At 41.6% G+C, this 16,868-nt stretch overlaps 1 protein-coding gene across 1 annotated transcript; it reads left to right on the top strand.

Moving 5' to 3' along the window:
- Nucleotides 1-257: 257 nt before the first annotated feature.
- On the top strand, nt 258-15,925 carry mfsd2ab (MFSD2 lysolipid transporter A, lysophospholipid b). Its single transcript, XM_020586312.1, has 14 exons — nt 258-492; nt 3,403-3,528; nt 4,679-4,803; nt 8,322-8,445; nt 9,377-9,455; nt 9,563-9,738; nt 9,885-9,975; nt 10,528-10,646; nt 10,875-10,958; nt 12,750-12,833; nt 12,976-13,088; nt 13,183-13,326; nt 13,711-13,887; nt 13,980-15,925. Exons 1-14 carry the CDS (start codon nt 406-408, stop codon nt 14,032-14,034), a joined length of 1,584 nt encoding a protein of 527 aa, XP_020441968.1. The 5' UTR covers nt 258-405; the 3' UTR covers nt 14,035-15,925.
- Nucleotides 15,926-16,868: the final 943 nt, after the last annotated feature.

The following is a 16,868-nucleotide window of genomic DNA, read 5'->3' as shown; positions in this document are numbered from 1 at the left end:
GCAATTGCTTTATTTAAATAAAAGAATGTCCAAGACAAAGCTATTACGTTTCTTATGAGTATATACACTAGCAGTGGAATTTACTGCGATGCAACGGGGCGCCACCTGAAATCTTGCCTAGGGCGCCAAATTGGTTAGGGCCGGGCCTGCTACAAGATAATTATGCATAGTGTGGCACTACACTGCCTGCCAGACCCGCCTTCAGGAGGGCGGGGTAAACATGGTCTGAATGGTACGTTGAAAGGGGGGCGGGGAGCTCTAAAAAGTACTACATCCACCCTTATCTTACCCAGTTTTGGACTGTACACAATAGGACGTGATACTTTAAACCTTACCAGAAGATTTGCTTGATTTATCCACATTTTTGTGTCGGGTTTAACGAAGTAACTTACGCGAATCTCTGCTATGGCAAAAGGAGAAGGAGGTGAGCAGTCCTCCAATGCCAGTTTACTGAGCAAACTGTCCACGGATGGTATCAAGATCGCCAGGCGGGTGAGTTCATTCATTCATTCATTCAAAATTCTAGGTTGGATCACCTTGCCGGAGAACACGAAACGATGAAGAAGCTGGGTTTTGAGTGGAATATAGGTAAATGAATGAAACACACTGGTAAACTGATTGAGGGAATTAGTCGTAGAGCCTACATACGCGTTGCTCATCGTCATATTTCTGCACGAGTTAAGCAATTTAATGTTTCCTAAAGTTAAGGGATTATCATTAACCGAATTGTTGCATGAACAAAACTGATACAAACATTACATTTGACGCGATAATTCAGCTCTGCTTCAGCTTACAGTCCTCCACACATTCCTTTCACCGTTCTCTGCGTATCACAAGACGTTCTTCAAATCTTAAAAATTAGGGCTTAGGACACTGTTCGACACAGTAAATAATAGCTAGTTTAAGTCATCTTTTGGTTTGGGGGCTGTTATAATACAGGTTTTCGGTGCCATCAATACCCCAGCTACATAGCTAGAGCTAAACTTAAACCCCCAATACTCGTCTTTCTTGGCGGCTAACGTGTGTAGGGTTAAATTACGTTGGTTGTATGTTGGCCTTGTATATATACTGGCAGTCCTCATCCGCGGAAAGGCTTGTCGACTGAACAAAATGTGCAGTCACACCGGAATTGCAAGTTTTCATCAGAAACTACCTTAGGGTGTTTTCGACCGATTAAACCTTACATATTTCATATAACTGTGGGTATCTGTGTGGAATTCAGTCGCCAAATAGTTGCGTTACAATGCTGCGTTCAATGACTACTCCGAAGCCCACCCAAACCCCCCACCCTTTGAGAGAGAAGTTACTGGGATAAATAAAGCGAAACGTTTAATAAAACACATTTTGGTCACGTGATTTTCTGTTTAGGAAAAATGGCAGATTTTCGTTGTAACAAAATGAGGTGGACAAAATTTGCATCAGCATATAAATTCATTAACATAGTAGTGAGTTGATATGAAACCACGTATATCACTTTTAACTCTATAATTTTTTTTATGCGATCTTACGTCGAAAAAGGTCATTCGCATTGTCAAAGGAAGCCCGCAGTGCGGTATTGCCAGTGCATTTCTGAGGGTATTTCTCATATATATCCGATATATTTGAATGCAGCACGATTAACCCACAAGGCGACGTGTCAGACAGAACACAGGCAAAGCATAGTTTCCTAAAACCCCGTTAATAATCCAGTTTTTTTGTGGAATTTTAGCCTTTGCCAGTGTAGACTATTCGATGTGTTTAACATGTAATATTGCAACTAAAGATTCAAAATGCTTTTACCACTTTGTGTATTTGAAAAGTCCACCTGCTCCATGACATGCCTCTGATCTAAGTATGTGATCAGTAATAATTAGCACTGATAACAGGTAGCTTGTGCCCTTGTGGTTGTAATGGGGGTTTATGTGATAGACTTCCTCATTAAATATACAAAATGTTGACGCACTAAATTAATTTTTTTGCCAAAGACATCAACGTGCACATTCCTCCTCTGCTGTAACTGATGCATTTAGGATGTATATTGTAAAGAGGAGTGTTTAAATGGAGAGATGTGTTGCTGTGATAATTACATGACAATGAACTACAGTGCATTTTTAAAGCTAGGATGGACAATTATATAGTCCTTAAGCATACTGGTAGAACAGGAGTAGAGCAATTGTGTGTAGTGGAAATTCTGGTTTCACCACGCGGTGGTTGCCTGCAAAACCCCGGGAATGTGCATGTCATGGTGGGGTCGAGTTTGATCTATGACACCCTGCCTTCATTATCACAGAGATGTGACCTTAATCACCAGGTAGTGCAAACTGTTTTAATGTCAACTATTGTGTTCAGACACTAAAGTTCAAATAATTAGATGCTGGTTTCTTATTTCAGCCAGAGAGTGTATTGTCACCTAAACAGAGCCTTGGTTGGGTGTATCAACAGGACAGAGTCAGGTTTATTTCACTGCAGTCACAATGTTGTTTTGTGTTGTGGTCTATGAGGAGGCAGTGTCCGTTTTCTTTTCTTGCGTTCGGCCCCCTGTGGACAGCAATGGTCAGAGCTCTGCTCAGACTGGCAGCCGTCCCTTTGGGTGGTATGTCAGTTCAGGCTGCTGCCAAGGTGCTGACACCCTGGCTTTTGGTTTGTGTGTGACACCATGGTGCTGTCAGGTTTTGGCACTGATCACCAGAGATTTGTATTGCTATTAGAAGAGTTGTTAAGAATTTCTCTGCTGAGAGGAATTCTTATATCTGCAGTGTGTAAATAAAGAATAATGAACACTCATTAGACAACCAAGGGCGTCTAGTTTCTCAGTGGCTGCGACTCACCTCTGCCAAATATGCTACAGTATGTGATGGTTAGCTTTTTCCCAGCTGCACTCTCTGGTTCTAATGGCTCCTTGGTGATTACGAAATTAAGCCACATTCTTACAGAAGTACACACACACACACACACACACACACACACACACACACACACACACACACACACAATGTAATTGTCTTAATCAGACTAGTCAGAAACAGGCAAGACTGAAGGATTGACAGGCTGAGGACTGAATTCTTCAGAGAGAAATTGTGAAATTGCTTACTTATAGGCCAAGGGAATATAACTGTAAGCTGCTGTGTTGCAGTCACCTTGTTGGGGTTAGACTGCTGTCGCTGATTCTGCTGAATTGGTCTCTCCTATAATTACATTGGCCGGGCCATGCCAAAGCCTGCAAGGGTTTGTGGGCAGCTGCGAATGCACTTCCTCCAAAAGTAGGTTAATGTTGAATGAGTAATGTGTCCTGAGTCAGGGTTCATTTATAAGGTGATATTTTTACAGTAGTATTTTGACAGAGCTCATCTGCTTTTATGTCTTCATCCTGGTTCCAATATTTGATTTTTTCCCTTGACTAACTGTATATTTTTTGTCCCCCAGCACGAGAACAGGAACAGGCTATCAATCTGCAACAAGATAAGCTATGCCATCGGTGGCATACCCTACCAGATGACAGGATGTGCCCTGGGCTTTTTTCTGCAGCTTTATCTACTGGATGTAGCTCAGGTGAGTTGGATGAGATGATCTGAAAACTCCATGATCAAACCCATCCAGACATTTAGTGTTACTTTCATATCACTGACCTAAATATAGCCACCCTGCTGTCCTTAAAAGACAGTCCTGCTTTCCACACTCTGCTGTTCTGCCACAGTATGTGAGGTGATATTTACAGGCTTGAGAGTAAGGAGTTGATCCTCCATGTGACCTCAGAGCACCTCTCTCATAAGGGTACATAAAGGACACTGTGACCACCAAAGCTCACCAACAGAGGGTCTGATTGTCCTGGAAAAACAAAGAGGTGGAAAATGTTTCTACTCTTCTTTCCATTACAGACTTCATGATGGGGCTCCACTGTATCAAAAGGCTTACAGAGGCTTGTTATGAAAAATGATGGGGGTGGGTGGGTGATGGTAGCACAGTGAGGTGGGGCTCACTTTTAACGGGTCCTGACACTAATCTGGTGGTTAAAGCTAAACTAGCATGTAAGTCAACCTCTTCCCAGGGTTTAGCTTTGTCTGCCTACCAAGACAGTTGATTTAGAGTGTACTGGGTGACGCAGCATGGTGCACAGTGTACAGTCAGGAGTTGAGCATTTATCTCCTCCCAGCTCCACACCAGAGCATACAAGAGGTACCTTCACTATTTGACTTTAGTTTTGTTAAGTGCTACCTTTTTTAGCTAATGACTTACTGATAACTCAACAGTATTGGTAAATGGACAGTATTTTATATAGCGCTTTCTCACAGTGTGTTGCACTGGCCAAACCGCTTTACAGAAGATCATACACCATTCCCCCATTCACACACAACATTCACACACCGATGACGACAGGCTGCCATGCACCGGCGCTAGTCAAGCCTCCAGGAGCAATTCGGGGTTCAGTGTCTTGCTCAGGGACACTTAGGCATGCGGGGAGACCGGGAGTCGAACCACCAACTTGCTGGTCAGAAGACGACTGCCCTACCTCATGAGCCACAGCCACCCTTTATTCACTATAAATGTCATGTTTTACACATGCGCTGCCGACTGCTTCATCAGCCAGGAGTTTAACTGTACAGTCAAAGATTATGTGACACACACTTGTATTAATTAGCTACTGTATTGTGTGCTTTTGCTGTCACAATTGCTGTAATCTTTATGACCACTGCTTTTACAGTTGGACCCCTTCTATGCCTCCATCATCTTGTTTGTGGGCCGAATATGGGATGCCATAACAGACCCCACAGTGGGCTTCCTGGTCTCACGAAGTCCTTGGACACGTTTCGGACGCATGCTGCCCTGGTAGGTCTGACTCCCAGCAAGCAAGAGCCTGATGCTGTTTAACATTATTTATATGAGAACTAGATATTCATTTAGAGCTCTGCAGTAGACCTGGGTCATTTCTCTGGAGCAGCCCCCTCTTCTACAGTAGCTGTCATATTTGGGTTTGGCCCAAACCTTTTCTGTTACCTTGTCGATGAAGCCCACTTGTGTCATTGGAGCAGTTTTGTTACTTTATCTGCTTTTGGAAATGCTTAATTGGGGGTAGCTGTCACCCTTGGTCAGTAGAAATTTTCCAGCTATACGCCTTACATGTGTCCATGTTTATGGGAGGGACTATTTGCTGAGACTCCATTTAATTCAGCACTGTCATGTCACAGGAGGGGTCGCTATGGGTCATATCTGATGCAGTTACTGCTGTACCACTTCTCATTGCCCACACCTATGTACATTCAAGCTCCCTCCCACCCCCATTTCTCTCACATACAACTTCTGCTAAGCATATTAGCCATCGAATAATCTACTGAAAAATGCCTTTATTTGAACTGGCCCAGGCTATACCACTGGACCACTGTTTTGTAACTAAACAAAAGGGCCATGCACATTTCTCACAGCATGGCCTTTGGCAAGGCTTTGACAAATATAACTCCTGCCTGCTACTGAGTCTGCTGTTTGCAGGAAGCACACAGGAAGAATTCCTCTAGAGGACTCAGGTACTAGAATTTTATAGAACTGAATAGTGTTTTCATTTTCAGCTGTTTTAAAAAAAAAATGGCACAAAGTGTTTGGTTTTACTTTCAGCTTGACCAGTGCAGTCTAACTCTCTGTGAAATCTCTCACAGAGCAGGATTAAATTTAAAACATTAGCTTTTATCTTTATCTGTGTGTGGCGTTCAGGCTGAGGGAGTGCGAGGCCTGTGATACTTAAGGCCTTTTTCACAAAAAGGCTACTGCCCCTTTTCTTTTTAGCCTCTATATCACCTCCCCCATACCTCTGCATCTTGATGTCTAAACAGCCTACAAGGGCTTATCTGAATTTTATATTGCCTCTTTCTTCACTGTGAGAAATTGCAGGTCCATATCTGAGGGGTATATTTCACATGGTTATATGAGAGAAGTGCAGTGTAGGGTGCTGGTGTGAGATGGTGGCTCTAGAAGTAGGCGCCCACCTCCCGTCAGCACAGAGGTGACAGAGTGAAGGACAATACAAAGTAAATGTCTCAGAGGGTCTAGACAGTTTATAATGAGCACCACAGGGAGATACAGGGCTGGGTGTTATAACAGCTTATTTACTCATTTGCCTGCTTGATTAAAAATATAATCTCCCTAGTTGCTTATGAAATATGTGCGCCCTGTGTAAGAAGGAGCACAACTGGGAGGTGAGCCTATAGCCACAAAGGTCCCCCTGTAGCCCCCACTTTAGTTTCCTTTGTTAATGATCCCTCCGGTGTGGCTGCACTGAGAACACCTGCATAATTAATTTAGAATACAAAGGAATCATCGTCCTGTGCTTATGGTTAGCAGTTTCTCTGAAATGCCATAAATATATGCTTCTTTTGAAAGCAAGCTGTGGCAAGTGTAAACGCCCAGCATGCCACAGATGCCAGTTTACAGGATGAGCAGGAACCTCTTGTCAGAAAAGATAAGTGGCAGTAGTGGCTTTTGCAACATTTGTGTTCATTCTAGATGGAGGGTTGTAGGAGGAAGAAAGGATAGAGGAATGATTGGATTGTTCATTGTCACATTTTGCTAAGTTCAACTGTCAGGAGATGAGGGCAATGCTGGTCACTATGGGTACTGCTCCATCTTTAAATCTGTGCACAGGAAGCAGGGGAGGAGACTAGCTTCTGATTGGTCCAGCCTGCAACACACCACCTGCTCTGGCCAATAAAGTCTCAGCTCAGAAGCCCAGGAAAGGAATCCAGGAGGTTACTGTAGTTCAGGTTCTGAAGCCTGAGCAGAATGAGCTACACTGTTTCTGCAGAGCTGCTGGAATAGTCACAGACTGCAGGTTTCCTGCTAATCCCCAAACATGCATCCACATTAATTTCTTTGGACACTGATTGTACAATATGAACAAATACAGAGAGTCTGTCTATCCTAATATACATTTAAAATTGAGGCTGCTGAGGTTTAAGATGTGGGTGCTTTACCTTACCACTGAGTTAAGGATTTTTGGTCTCATAAATTCTATATAAAGCATGATTTCCTTATTATTTTATTATTAAGTTATTGTCAAAGCATGGGACATGAGGTCAAGCCCTTAGAGCCAGAGTCTTTGGCACTTTTATATAGCTGTGCACAGACCAAACCCAGCGATGACAAAAGAATTCTTTTATATTTCACTGTCAGCTCATGAAACAAGTTTGCACAGTTAATGCGTGCCAGAATACAAACTGTCTTGTGTCAAGTTCACTTGCTGAGATGAAATCACCCCTCCCTAGTAAGCGTGACTATTAGGAGGACATATAAATATGATTCCAGTTGAGGCATGAGGCTGCTGCTTATATGGCCTACCGTATCAAAGCACCATGCAAGTCTGAGTTTAGCCCTACAAACTGTTTAAGAACAGCATAAACTGATAAAGATGGGACTCTAGGATTCAGTCTCTGTTTTTGCAACTGTATCCTGTTTCATCCATGTTTCAGATGAAACAAAAACAGTTCAAATAAAGGCATCTTCACTGAAGTACAGGGATGAAGCCAGATGAAGTGTTGTGTTTAAGTCGATAGCTGTTCATCTCATGTGGCACAGATGAAATTAGCATCTAAATACACTGCTGAATGTACCGTCATCTCCAGATAAAATGTTGCACTCTTTCACAGTGACTTCATATACATGTACAGTTAATCACATCTCAAGTGTGTACCTCCTGACATTTCTTGTTAAAACTCTTCAGAGTTTGGCTGTAAATAGGGAAAAGGTCATTAGCAGCCCAGTCCTCAGCGAAGCTATTCTTAGATTGGATATTAGCCAGTGCAAGGAGTTGGTTCACTGTATTTGTGTATAGTACAACAGTGTCATGTTCTTACTTGTAGTCTTGTGATGCATGCGTGATTTCACATCCTGTCTGACGAGGATGAATCGTCTGATGTAAGCGTAATGAACAGTTCCTGTAGAGTTGACAGAGCAGCAGATTGCTACACTCTCCTGTTTCCTGCACGTCAGAGGTGTGGTCACACTCACAATCTTGTATCTGATTGGAGGGCATTGATCAGACGTTAGGGGGGTGACTAGAGGGCAGGAAAGAAATTCCACTTCTGTCGGATTTCTTTTTAAAATGACATCATAATGTTAGACGTGAGAGGAAAAGGAGTGCTATAGGATTGCATGGATGCTTTTCCTAAACTAAAATGGCATGTTAAACCTTTTCTTATTCTCATTCTCACATATAATGGCCTCATTTTCTTAGCAGCAACCTCCAGTGTCATAGCCTCACATAGCCCTCACATCTAGCTAGTCTGAGTGTTACACACGCTGACAGTGTTGTTGTTGTCTCGTCTCGTTCCTCTCCCCCTCTCTCCCTTGTCCATCTGTAGGATCTTGCTCTCAACCCCCCTGGCTGTGCTTTCCTATTTTCTCATATGGTACGTTCCTCCTTTTGAGGATGGCAAAGTCATCTGGTACCTTTTCTTCTACTGCATCTTCCAGACTCTTCAAACTGTGAGTACCACACACAAACTTTCCCAGCGAATACTTGCTTGTCCTATATGTGCAATACACGGTCATTACCATCTACATGCTCTCACTCCCTCAGTGACTACTGATCAAATTAAAGGTTATTATGGCGTCAGTAACCTTAGTGACTTATGTCTTCTTGTCACATTATGATGTTGAACATTTTATTTGGCCAAGTAGGTTATACACACAAGGAATGTGTCTCCAGTACATAATTGAGGCAGCCATTTGTGGTGCCCGCTCTCTCTCTCACACACACACACACACAACTTGGGGTTCAGTGTCTTGCCCAAGGACACTTCGACATGTGGACTGCAGGCACTGCAAATCGAACCTCGAACTTTATAGTTAGGAGACGATCGCTACACCCCTGAGCCACAGTTGCCCATATGAAGCATTCTTTCCAAAATATACATAATATTTTGTTAGGAAATCCTTTAATTTCACGAAAATGTAAAGTAAGCATTAAAGTTCATCCAGGAGAATAGTAAACAGGTGGAAAGAACTAGCCCAGCTCTGTCCAGAGTAAAAAAAATCCACCCTCCAGCAGCTCTAAACTCATATAATCTATTTATGAATGGTTATTTACTATTACTTGGCTGGGGCCTGTAATTTCTCTGCTGGGTCTTGTATGAATTAAAGAAATGGAAATGCATGTTAATCAGTGACCTTTAGGGGTAGGCTACTAGTACGCCAACTTTGTTACCCCAGGCGCATCTGTTTGCAGCCTGTGCTAAGCTGAGCTAACCAGTCTCAGATTCATTCACATACAGACACAGTATCCAGCTACTCATGGATTTTTCTGCCAGAACACAATAAACAAATTTCCCTAACTGTCAAATAATTACTTTAACTTGAATTAACCTGAATTAATTACTTTTAACCTGAATTAATTGCTGTTGGTCTTTGCCATCAGTGCTTCCATGTGCCATACTCTGCACTCACCATGTTCATCAGCTCAGAGCAGAAAGAGAGAGACTCAGCCACCGCATACAGTGAGTCTCATAGTCGGCATGTAAAATTATTATTATTATTTAAATGAATCTTCTCTCAAAAAAGACTTCTTCGGTGACTAAACGTCTCCCATGTTTCTTTCAATGAGGAATGACTATGGAGGTTCTGGGCAGTGTGCTTGGCACAGCTATCCAGGGCCAGATAGTAGGCACGGCCAATGCGCCCTGTCTCCCAGGACCCGGTGACATCTTGGCAGACCTGAGCAACTCCTCACAGTCCTTCACACTCAATGACTCCAAGTCTGTCATCTCCCCGGAAAACACGGTAAACAAATGTAGTCACTGTTATATGTTTGACAGCAAAGGCTCATAACTTACCGTTCAGACAAAAAGTACCAATATGAAAAGCTTATGTAAGGTTTAGGATACAAATGTTGCGCTAACTGTTGTCCTTTTCTTCTTCATATACAGAGAACAGCCTACATGATTGCCTCTGGTGTGATCTCCTTGATCTATGTCCTCTGTGCTGCTGTTCTTTTTATCGGTGTGCATGAGAAAAAAGGTAAGGCATTGGTCTCGTAATCAGCCTGGCTCCTTCTTTCACCTTTCTCTTTTTGATTGCATCTTTTATACTTTAATTCAAAACCAAAATAAGTTGTAAAAAGAAAGCTCAAAAGTAAATTGTGAATCTGAGACATTTCTTAGTTTTTCCAGTGTTAAGCTGTACCTTTTTCATTTGCATATTTTTATGCCAGGTTAGTTATATTTAGCTGTAGGGTTTGACTTTTTGACAATAATGGCCTCATTTGCTCAAGTTTAACACCCTGATTAGATCCAGATAAAGGGGTGTTCTTCATGGGACACAGCTGTTGTATACATTTCTCCTGTGGTCTAATGAGGATGCACAGTTACAGCTGTATGCTATGGTTTGGCTGTGCGCTGACAGGCTGTATGAGTGAACACAGGCTTTATTCAAAGAAGAAACTCTGTGACCAGGGACTAATAAGACTGAAAATGAAAATTAATGCTAGTAGGAATGAAAGAGTTGGAAAAGTATTCAAGTGTATGTAATTTTTCACCTTTTTTCATTCTGTCCCGTACTTCCTCCCCCTAGAGTGTTATCGCCCCAGGTTGGAGCCCATGGGGTTCTTCCAGGGGATTAAGCTGGTGATGGGCTTCGGGCCATATGCCAAACTGGTTTCAGTCTTCCTCTTTACCTCACTGGCTTTCATGGTGTGTATACAGATATGTATTTAGATTTATACTATAGGCTTATTTAGTGATACCTGTGTCCACCCAGAAGACACAGGTGTGTGTGTGTCGCCTGCGTCCCCCCATCAGACACAGCTGTGTGTGTGTGTGGTTGTGTGTGTGTGTGTGTGTGTGTGTGTGTGTGTGTGTGTGTGTGTGTTTGAGCTGTAAGATTTTAACTGAATGTGTCTTGTCTACTCGCTCCCACAGCTCCTGGAGGGAAACTTTGCTCTGTTCTGCTGCTACACGTTAGGCTTCAGAAGCAACTTCCACAATATTCTGCTGGTCATCATGGTGAGTGCGCACACATATTCAAGCGCATACTAGGTGGCATTTTCAGACACAGTTTGAGACACACAGATAGGCAAACTGTCCTGTAGCAGTGATCATCATCTGAAACGTTAGGAATCTCCTTTTGTGAGATCCAATAGTTTCAGAGTGCAGACAAGAACGTCCCTCCCAAGGCGAGCACATAAATTGTCTCCAGTTACAAAGCTACACTGTACTTTGTTAGAACGTTGTCTCCTCACTGCCCATTTCCATGATATGTGTCCATTCTGACTGTTGTGCCTGAATGCTGCGCCTTTCCCACAGACAGTACAGGAGTCACATTAGCATCTCCTTTCATGTGTCTCTTGGCCTGCTCTTTTAAATTAAGCTCTCTCCAGAAAAAAAAGCATTTCCCATATCAAAGAATCAGTCAGTCTTCACAACACAGTTAATTTGTAGATGTGCCTGTAGCATACACAGCAGAAGTGTACAGGTTAGAGAGGCTGAAAATATTACACACTGATGCTTTACTTTAGGAAAAAGATTATAAAGTCAATGGAGTGATCTTTTTGTGAGTTCTTATTTAGTGAAATGATTTTTAAAGGCTTCAGCACTGAGCTTTTAGAGAAACTGAAGTTACCTAATCAGCAATAAGTGATCCTAATCCTCATTTTCAGTAATGCGATGAGATGGCAACCTAATCTGAGAAGCTCAGGTCTTCTTCTAGCAAAGAGAAGTCAAAAAATCGAACTAATATACCATATAAAAACTTGAAAATCAAACAGGTTGTCAGTTACTGATGGGAACAGTAAAGGTCAAATGTGATGAAATAATGTGAGAGAGCATTGGGGAGTTCATAAAATAGCAACAGCAAAAAGAGCCTTGTGTGTACTTTCTTTCTAATGCGAAACATGTTGCAAAATACATGTTGTTCTCCAGCTTTGATGCACAGCAAATTAACTCATTTTCAAGTCCCTGACAGTGTTCATGTTAGAGAAGAAGCCCTGTTGTGCTCTTTAGTTTTATTTAGCAGGACTATACTGGGATCAATGGTGTAAAACCTAGCTTGATGAGGATGTTATGAAGATAAAGGCATGTTAATTGAAGGCTGGTGAGGATTAAAGGTCAGTGGGTGATGTCTCTGCAAGGAGGTGATGGTTTAGAAGATCAACTTTTGACTCCAAGTGCACCATATCAAAGACTCTTGTGCATTCAAATAGGATGGAAATGAAATGAGAATGCGTGCCTAGTGAGAAGCCACATAACAGCTTTTGCAGCCACAGGCCAATGTTACTGCAACAAGGATGACTGTGCAGAGAGACGGGGGTGGCATGTGGGCGCTTTAGCTCTAAGCTTACTGTTGCACTCATGCATAGGAAAAACTGGAAAAATACTGTTGCATCAGAGCTTTGTGTTATTAAACACAGGGAGGGTCAGAGGCCAAGCATATCTGAGTGACCCCTCTGCCCTCCGGGACGATGAACCCTGTGGTATTCTGCGTAACACTGAGCTCAAATTTGTTTTGGGAATAGCTGCAGAAGCCGTATTATCTTCCGTCTTAACTGTGGTGTTGGGCAAATAGGAGAGGTCAGGTGTACTTCTGCATCACTGAGCATGTTGAGAATGTCATGCTTCTTTTAATAACATGTAATGTGTCACAGAGGGTTGTCCCGTGTTGCTTTACCAAAATCATATTAACCTGTAGTTGTGTGGACTGTACTCGGAATTGTTTCAGTGTCAGACTGAGAGGGTGTATGTGTGTGTGAAAACAAAACAGCCGGTTAAAAAGACTGTTTGTTTGTTTTTCCTTCTCAGGTGTCCGCTACTCTGACGATCCCTGTCTGGCAGTGGTTTCTGACTCGCTTTGGGAAAAAGACGGCAGTTTATGTTGGCACCTTGGTAAGTCATATCCAGATGCTAGTTTTGAGTCATATGAAGCCTGTAAGATTGACAGGAAATAAGTGCTGTTGTAGGAAAATGTGCATGACTGACAGCTGATCTAGCGTACTTCAGTCGTTCAATGTTTGCCTGTTCTTTCCAGTCTGTGGTTCCCTTTTTGATCCTGGTGGTGTGTATGGAGAGTAGCCTGATTATCTCCTACATCGTCTCCATTGCTGCCGGGGCCGGGGTGGCCACAGCCTTCCTGCTGCCCTGGTAAGACCCCTGCTGATCCTGGGTTAGCTTTTTCACAAAGTATCATCAAGGTTGTCGATGGAAAACCAATTCTGACTCTAACTTTGGCTTTCAGGTCTATGCTGCCTGATGTTGTCGATGATTTCCAAGTGCAGAACCCCAACTCCACTGGACATGAAGCTCTTTTCTATTCCTTCTATGTCTTCTTCACCAAGTTTGCCTCTGGAGTCTCCCTGGGCATCTCCACTCTCAGTTTAGAGTAAGTACTCCACATGAACACACACACACAGATAACCTGTATGATAAACGTTTTGTAGAACACACAGAGACATGGTAAAGTGAAATGTAAATGAAGCTATGATTTCCCAGCACCTAAATCCCACATCGAAGCAACAAATTCCTTTTACTTCCATTTGATTAAGTACAGTAAGGCTGTAGTGTGTATGTGTGTGATGCACGCACACATACCACATCACTGACTTCACAGCGGTGAGTTCTCTGATCAGTGATTTGGTGTGAAATTTATCTTCACATCAAGATGTTAGTTTTACTAAAAATGTTCTGTAGTAGTATAACACATTAATGCCCTGCAGTGCATGAAATACTTAGAATGAAGTTGTATCATTCTGTTTCTTTTCTTTAGCTTTGCAGGTTACATTAGTAGAGGCTGCTTTCAACCAAAGGAAGTGAATTTAACCCTGAAACTGCTGGTTTCCGCTGCTCCTATAGTTCTCATCTTTGTTGGCCTGGTCATATTGCACTTCTATCCGATCGATGAGGAGAGGAGGCAAGGCAACCGCAAACTGCTGCAGGAACAGAGGTGAGGCTGTGGCCAGTCGACTGCTTTACTGTCCTGTCTTTGTGCATAACTAAAGCAAAACTCCAACCTAAGACACCCTTGTTTTCTTGCAGGGACAATGAGGCAGATTCAGAAACGGACTCAACAGAACTGGGCAACACGGTCTAGCAAATTTTAGAAAGGCCCACAGGGCAATCCAATGATTGACTTGCATTTTGCACTGGGCCGGACCAACGGACCTGGGCCGGTCAGAGCTGCTATTCCATGTATCCAGAACTTGAATGGCTCAAGTGTCGTCATTTGAGCCACAGACACCTTTCTCAAACAATCTACCATCATCCTCTGTGACATTCTTGAGGCATGAGAGTCACGCTCTTCTTTTGTTCATTTGCATGTCAAAAGCCTTACTTTTTGTATAACATACAACTTTTGAGTACTGTGGAAAAAAATCTTTATTTTTTTTTTTTAACGTTGGTCTTGTTCTCCGTTGAAATCACTCAAAACCATGAAATGTGATGGAAGCTGGGGTTTTTTAATATTCCGGTGCTGCCATTTTTGGTGCTACTTACTGGACGTGAACACTTTTCCATCCTTGTACATACAACACTGAACATAAATGACCTTGAGCATTGCGCTTAAAATCAGCTTCATTGTTCTGAGATGTGAACATTGGGAGAAACTTGAACAAACAGTGCTAATGCCTTAAGTTTATCCCTGCGTTGGGGTTAAAATTGCAGAACTGACATTTTTCACTCACATGCTCTTCAATTACTGGGATGGATTTTGAACATATTTATATGTTTTGTAATTTTACAGTTTCTTCTTGTAGTTTACTGAAACCAGTCAATCACTCGATTTCCACCTAATTCCCACATCACCAGCCTTTTTTTAAAATTTCCTTTTTTTCTTTTTAAAGAAGCGGTGGCCAGACATTAACAGTTGTGCTATGAAGGGCTTTCTTTATTTGCTCACCATAGCAGGCTACTGAAAACACTACAATAGTAAAAGCAGTTAATTTGCATATGTAACTGCAACATCCATTCAGCAATTGCATTATGTATATCGTACTGATAGGACAGCAGCTGAAGAGGGGACAAGCTTCTTTTCTGTGAATGCTTTCATTTCCTTTAATACTAAGCAAAGCAGTGGCTACAACCAGAACTAATTTAGTAATATCATTATTTAAATATTTATTAGTTTTGATTTTACTGGGTTTGAATTCAGATTTGCTGGAAAGTCATGTCTTGCAGTATTTAAATATTTTATGTTATTCCAATCAAATTAGTAGTTTGAAAATGAGGGAAATGGGGTGGTAGTCAAATTTTAAAACAGTCATACTCCTTTTGATGCATGTTGCCATCACTAGTATGTCTATACTCTTTACTCTATATACTCTATATGTATTTAAAAAGGGAAGGATATAATTGTGAAAAAAAAGACTGGAAGATGGGGAAGTGAACTTATCTTTTTTTTGTTTTTTCTTTGTACATATGTGTGTTTATTGATGGAACAGCCAGGATGCTTTGTGATCATCTCAATCTCTTATGAAAGTGAGAGTTGACATATTTCATATCTGTTGATTTGGAAATGTGTACATAGTGTCATATGTTATACATACTGCTACATCTCCATTATTGCCCTGCCAACTGGGTTGCCAATGTGACAATGTTAATTAATTCACTTTATTTGTATTTTTCTAAGTTTATTCTCCCCTAAGTTGCTCCTTTTATCACTAGAAGTGGATACTGTACATGCTACATGCTGTACATGCCATTTTCACCCATAAACTCTAATAATTGTACATCCTGTAAATGTTTTATTTTGTCAGTTTGTGTTGTCTTTTGTGGGTCTGTCAATGAACTTCCCTCATGACTCTTGAGGCTGTAGCCAAATGTGTGAGCTTTAATCCCACAGGTACACATTGAAGCCTTGTGTACATGCCTCCTGTGCATATGTATATATTGTACATAAACCTGTAAATATCTTTGGTATTTGTGGCTGTAAGTGAAATGAACCTATGTACCTTGTACTCTAGTTATTTAAGGAAAAATATTGTTAATAAATACTAACTGATATGTGTATTGTGAACTACTTTTCAGTATTTCTTTACTCGAAGTAACTGCATTAATATAAGCTTTAATCAAGAAGATGAGATTTTTTCATGCCTGTACTCTTAAATCACAAATGCATCATGCAGACAATTAGCTATATCATCTCACCTGAAGATTTAATGATATAATTATAACTGATACATTTATAATTGATATTTTAGTAGGCTAGTTGTCTTCAAAACATCCGACAGGCCTACTGTCTCCAAAAGCACTCGTTAGCAGTTGTGAGAACAGGAATGAGAGCATGTTTGAAAACAGTAAAAATGAGAAATGTGCAGAACAATGAAGACAAAAACTATTCATGGATGTTACTAAACCAAAGTACTTCTAAAAAAACCAAAACAACAACAACAAAAACAAACCAACAAACAAAAAATCCCACTTGCATCAGTTTTTTCCAGTGGACTTTTACAGTGGGTCTACCTCTGCATAGATGGGTGGTAGCCTATTTATTGTACACTACTGCCATCTAATGGTTGTTTTAAATTAAGTACTTTCTACTTTAAAATTCAAGATTTTTATTTGCCATTATGCATTGAAAGCTAATTTCTAGACCAATACCTACTTGTTGCAGATGATAATGTTCTGGAATGTGGGGACTATAAGTGCTCATAGCATGATAAGTAGAGGGCATAATAGGCTAGCCAAACAGTATTGTGTGACCTCTGTGCCAGTTGTTTGGAATGTTATGGTTAATTTGCATGGAGATTGTTTAGCCTGCCCTGCCTGCTAGCATCTTGCACCCCGCTGTTATGCACTGGATTGTCTCAGGGGCATCTTTGAACAGCCTACACCTGGGGTCCTGCCTGGTATGGTAGACCTCTGCCTCTATTGATATTGCTTAGAGCTTGTTCCTGTGCTGCCAGGATTAGTGCCTCTATGCTGTCTTTT

The sequence above is a fragment of the Monopterus albus genome, unplaced genomic scaffold, assembly GCF_001952655.1.
Source record: "Monopterus albus unplaced genomic scaffold, M_albus_1.0 scaffold402.1, whole genome shotgun sequence".
NCBI classification, from domain to species: Eukaryota; Metazoa; Chordata; class Actinopteri; order Synbranchiformes; family Synbranchidae; genus Monopterus; species Monopterus albus.
The sequence above is the reverse complement of the archived record's forward strand: the minus strand, read 5'-3'. Positions and strand labels throughout refer to the sequence as shown.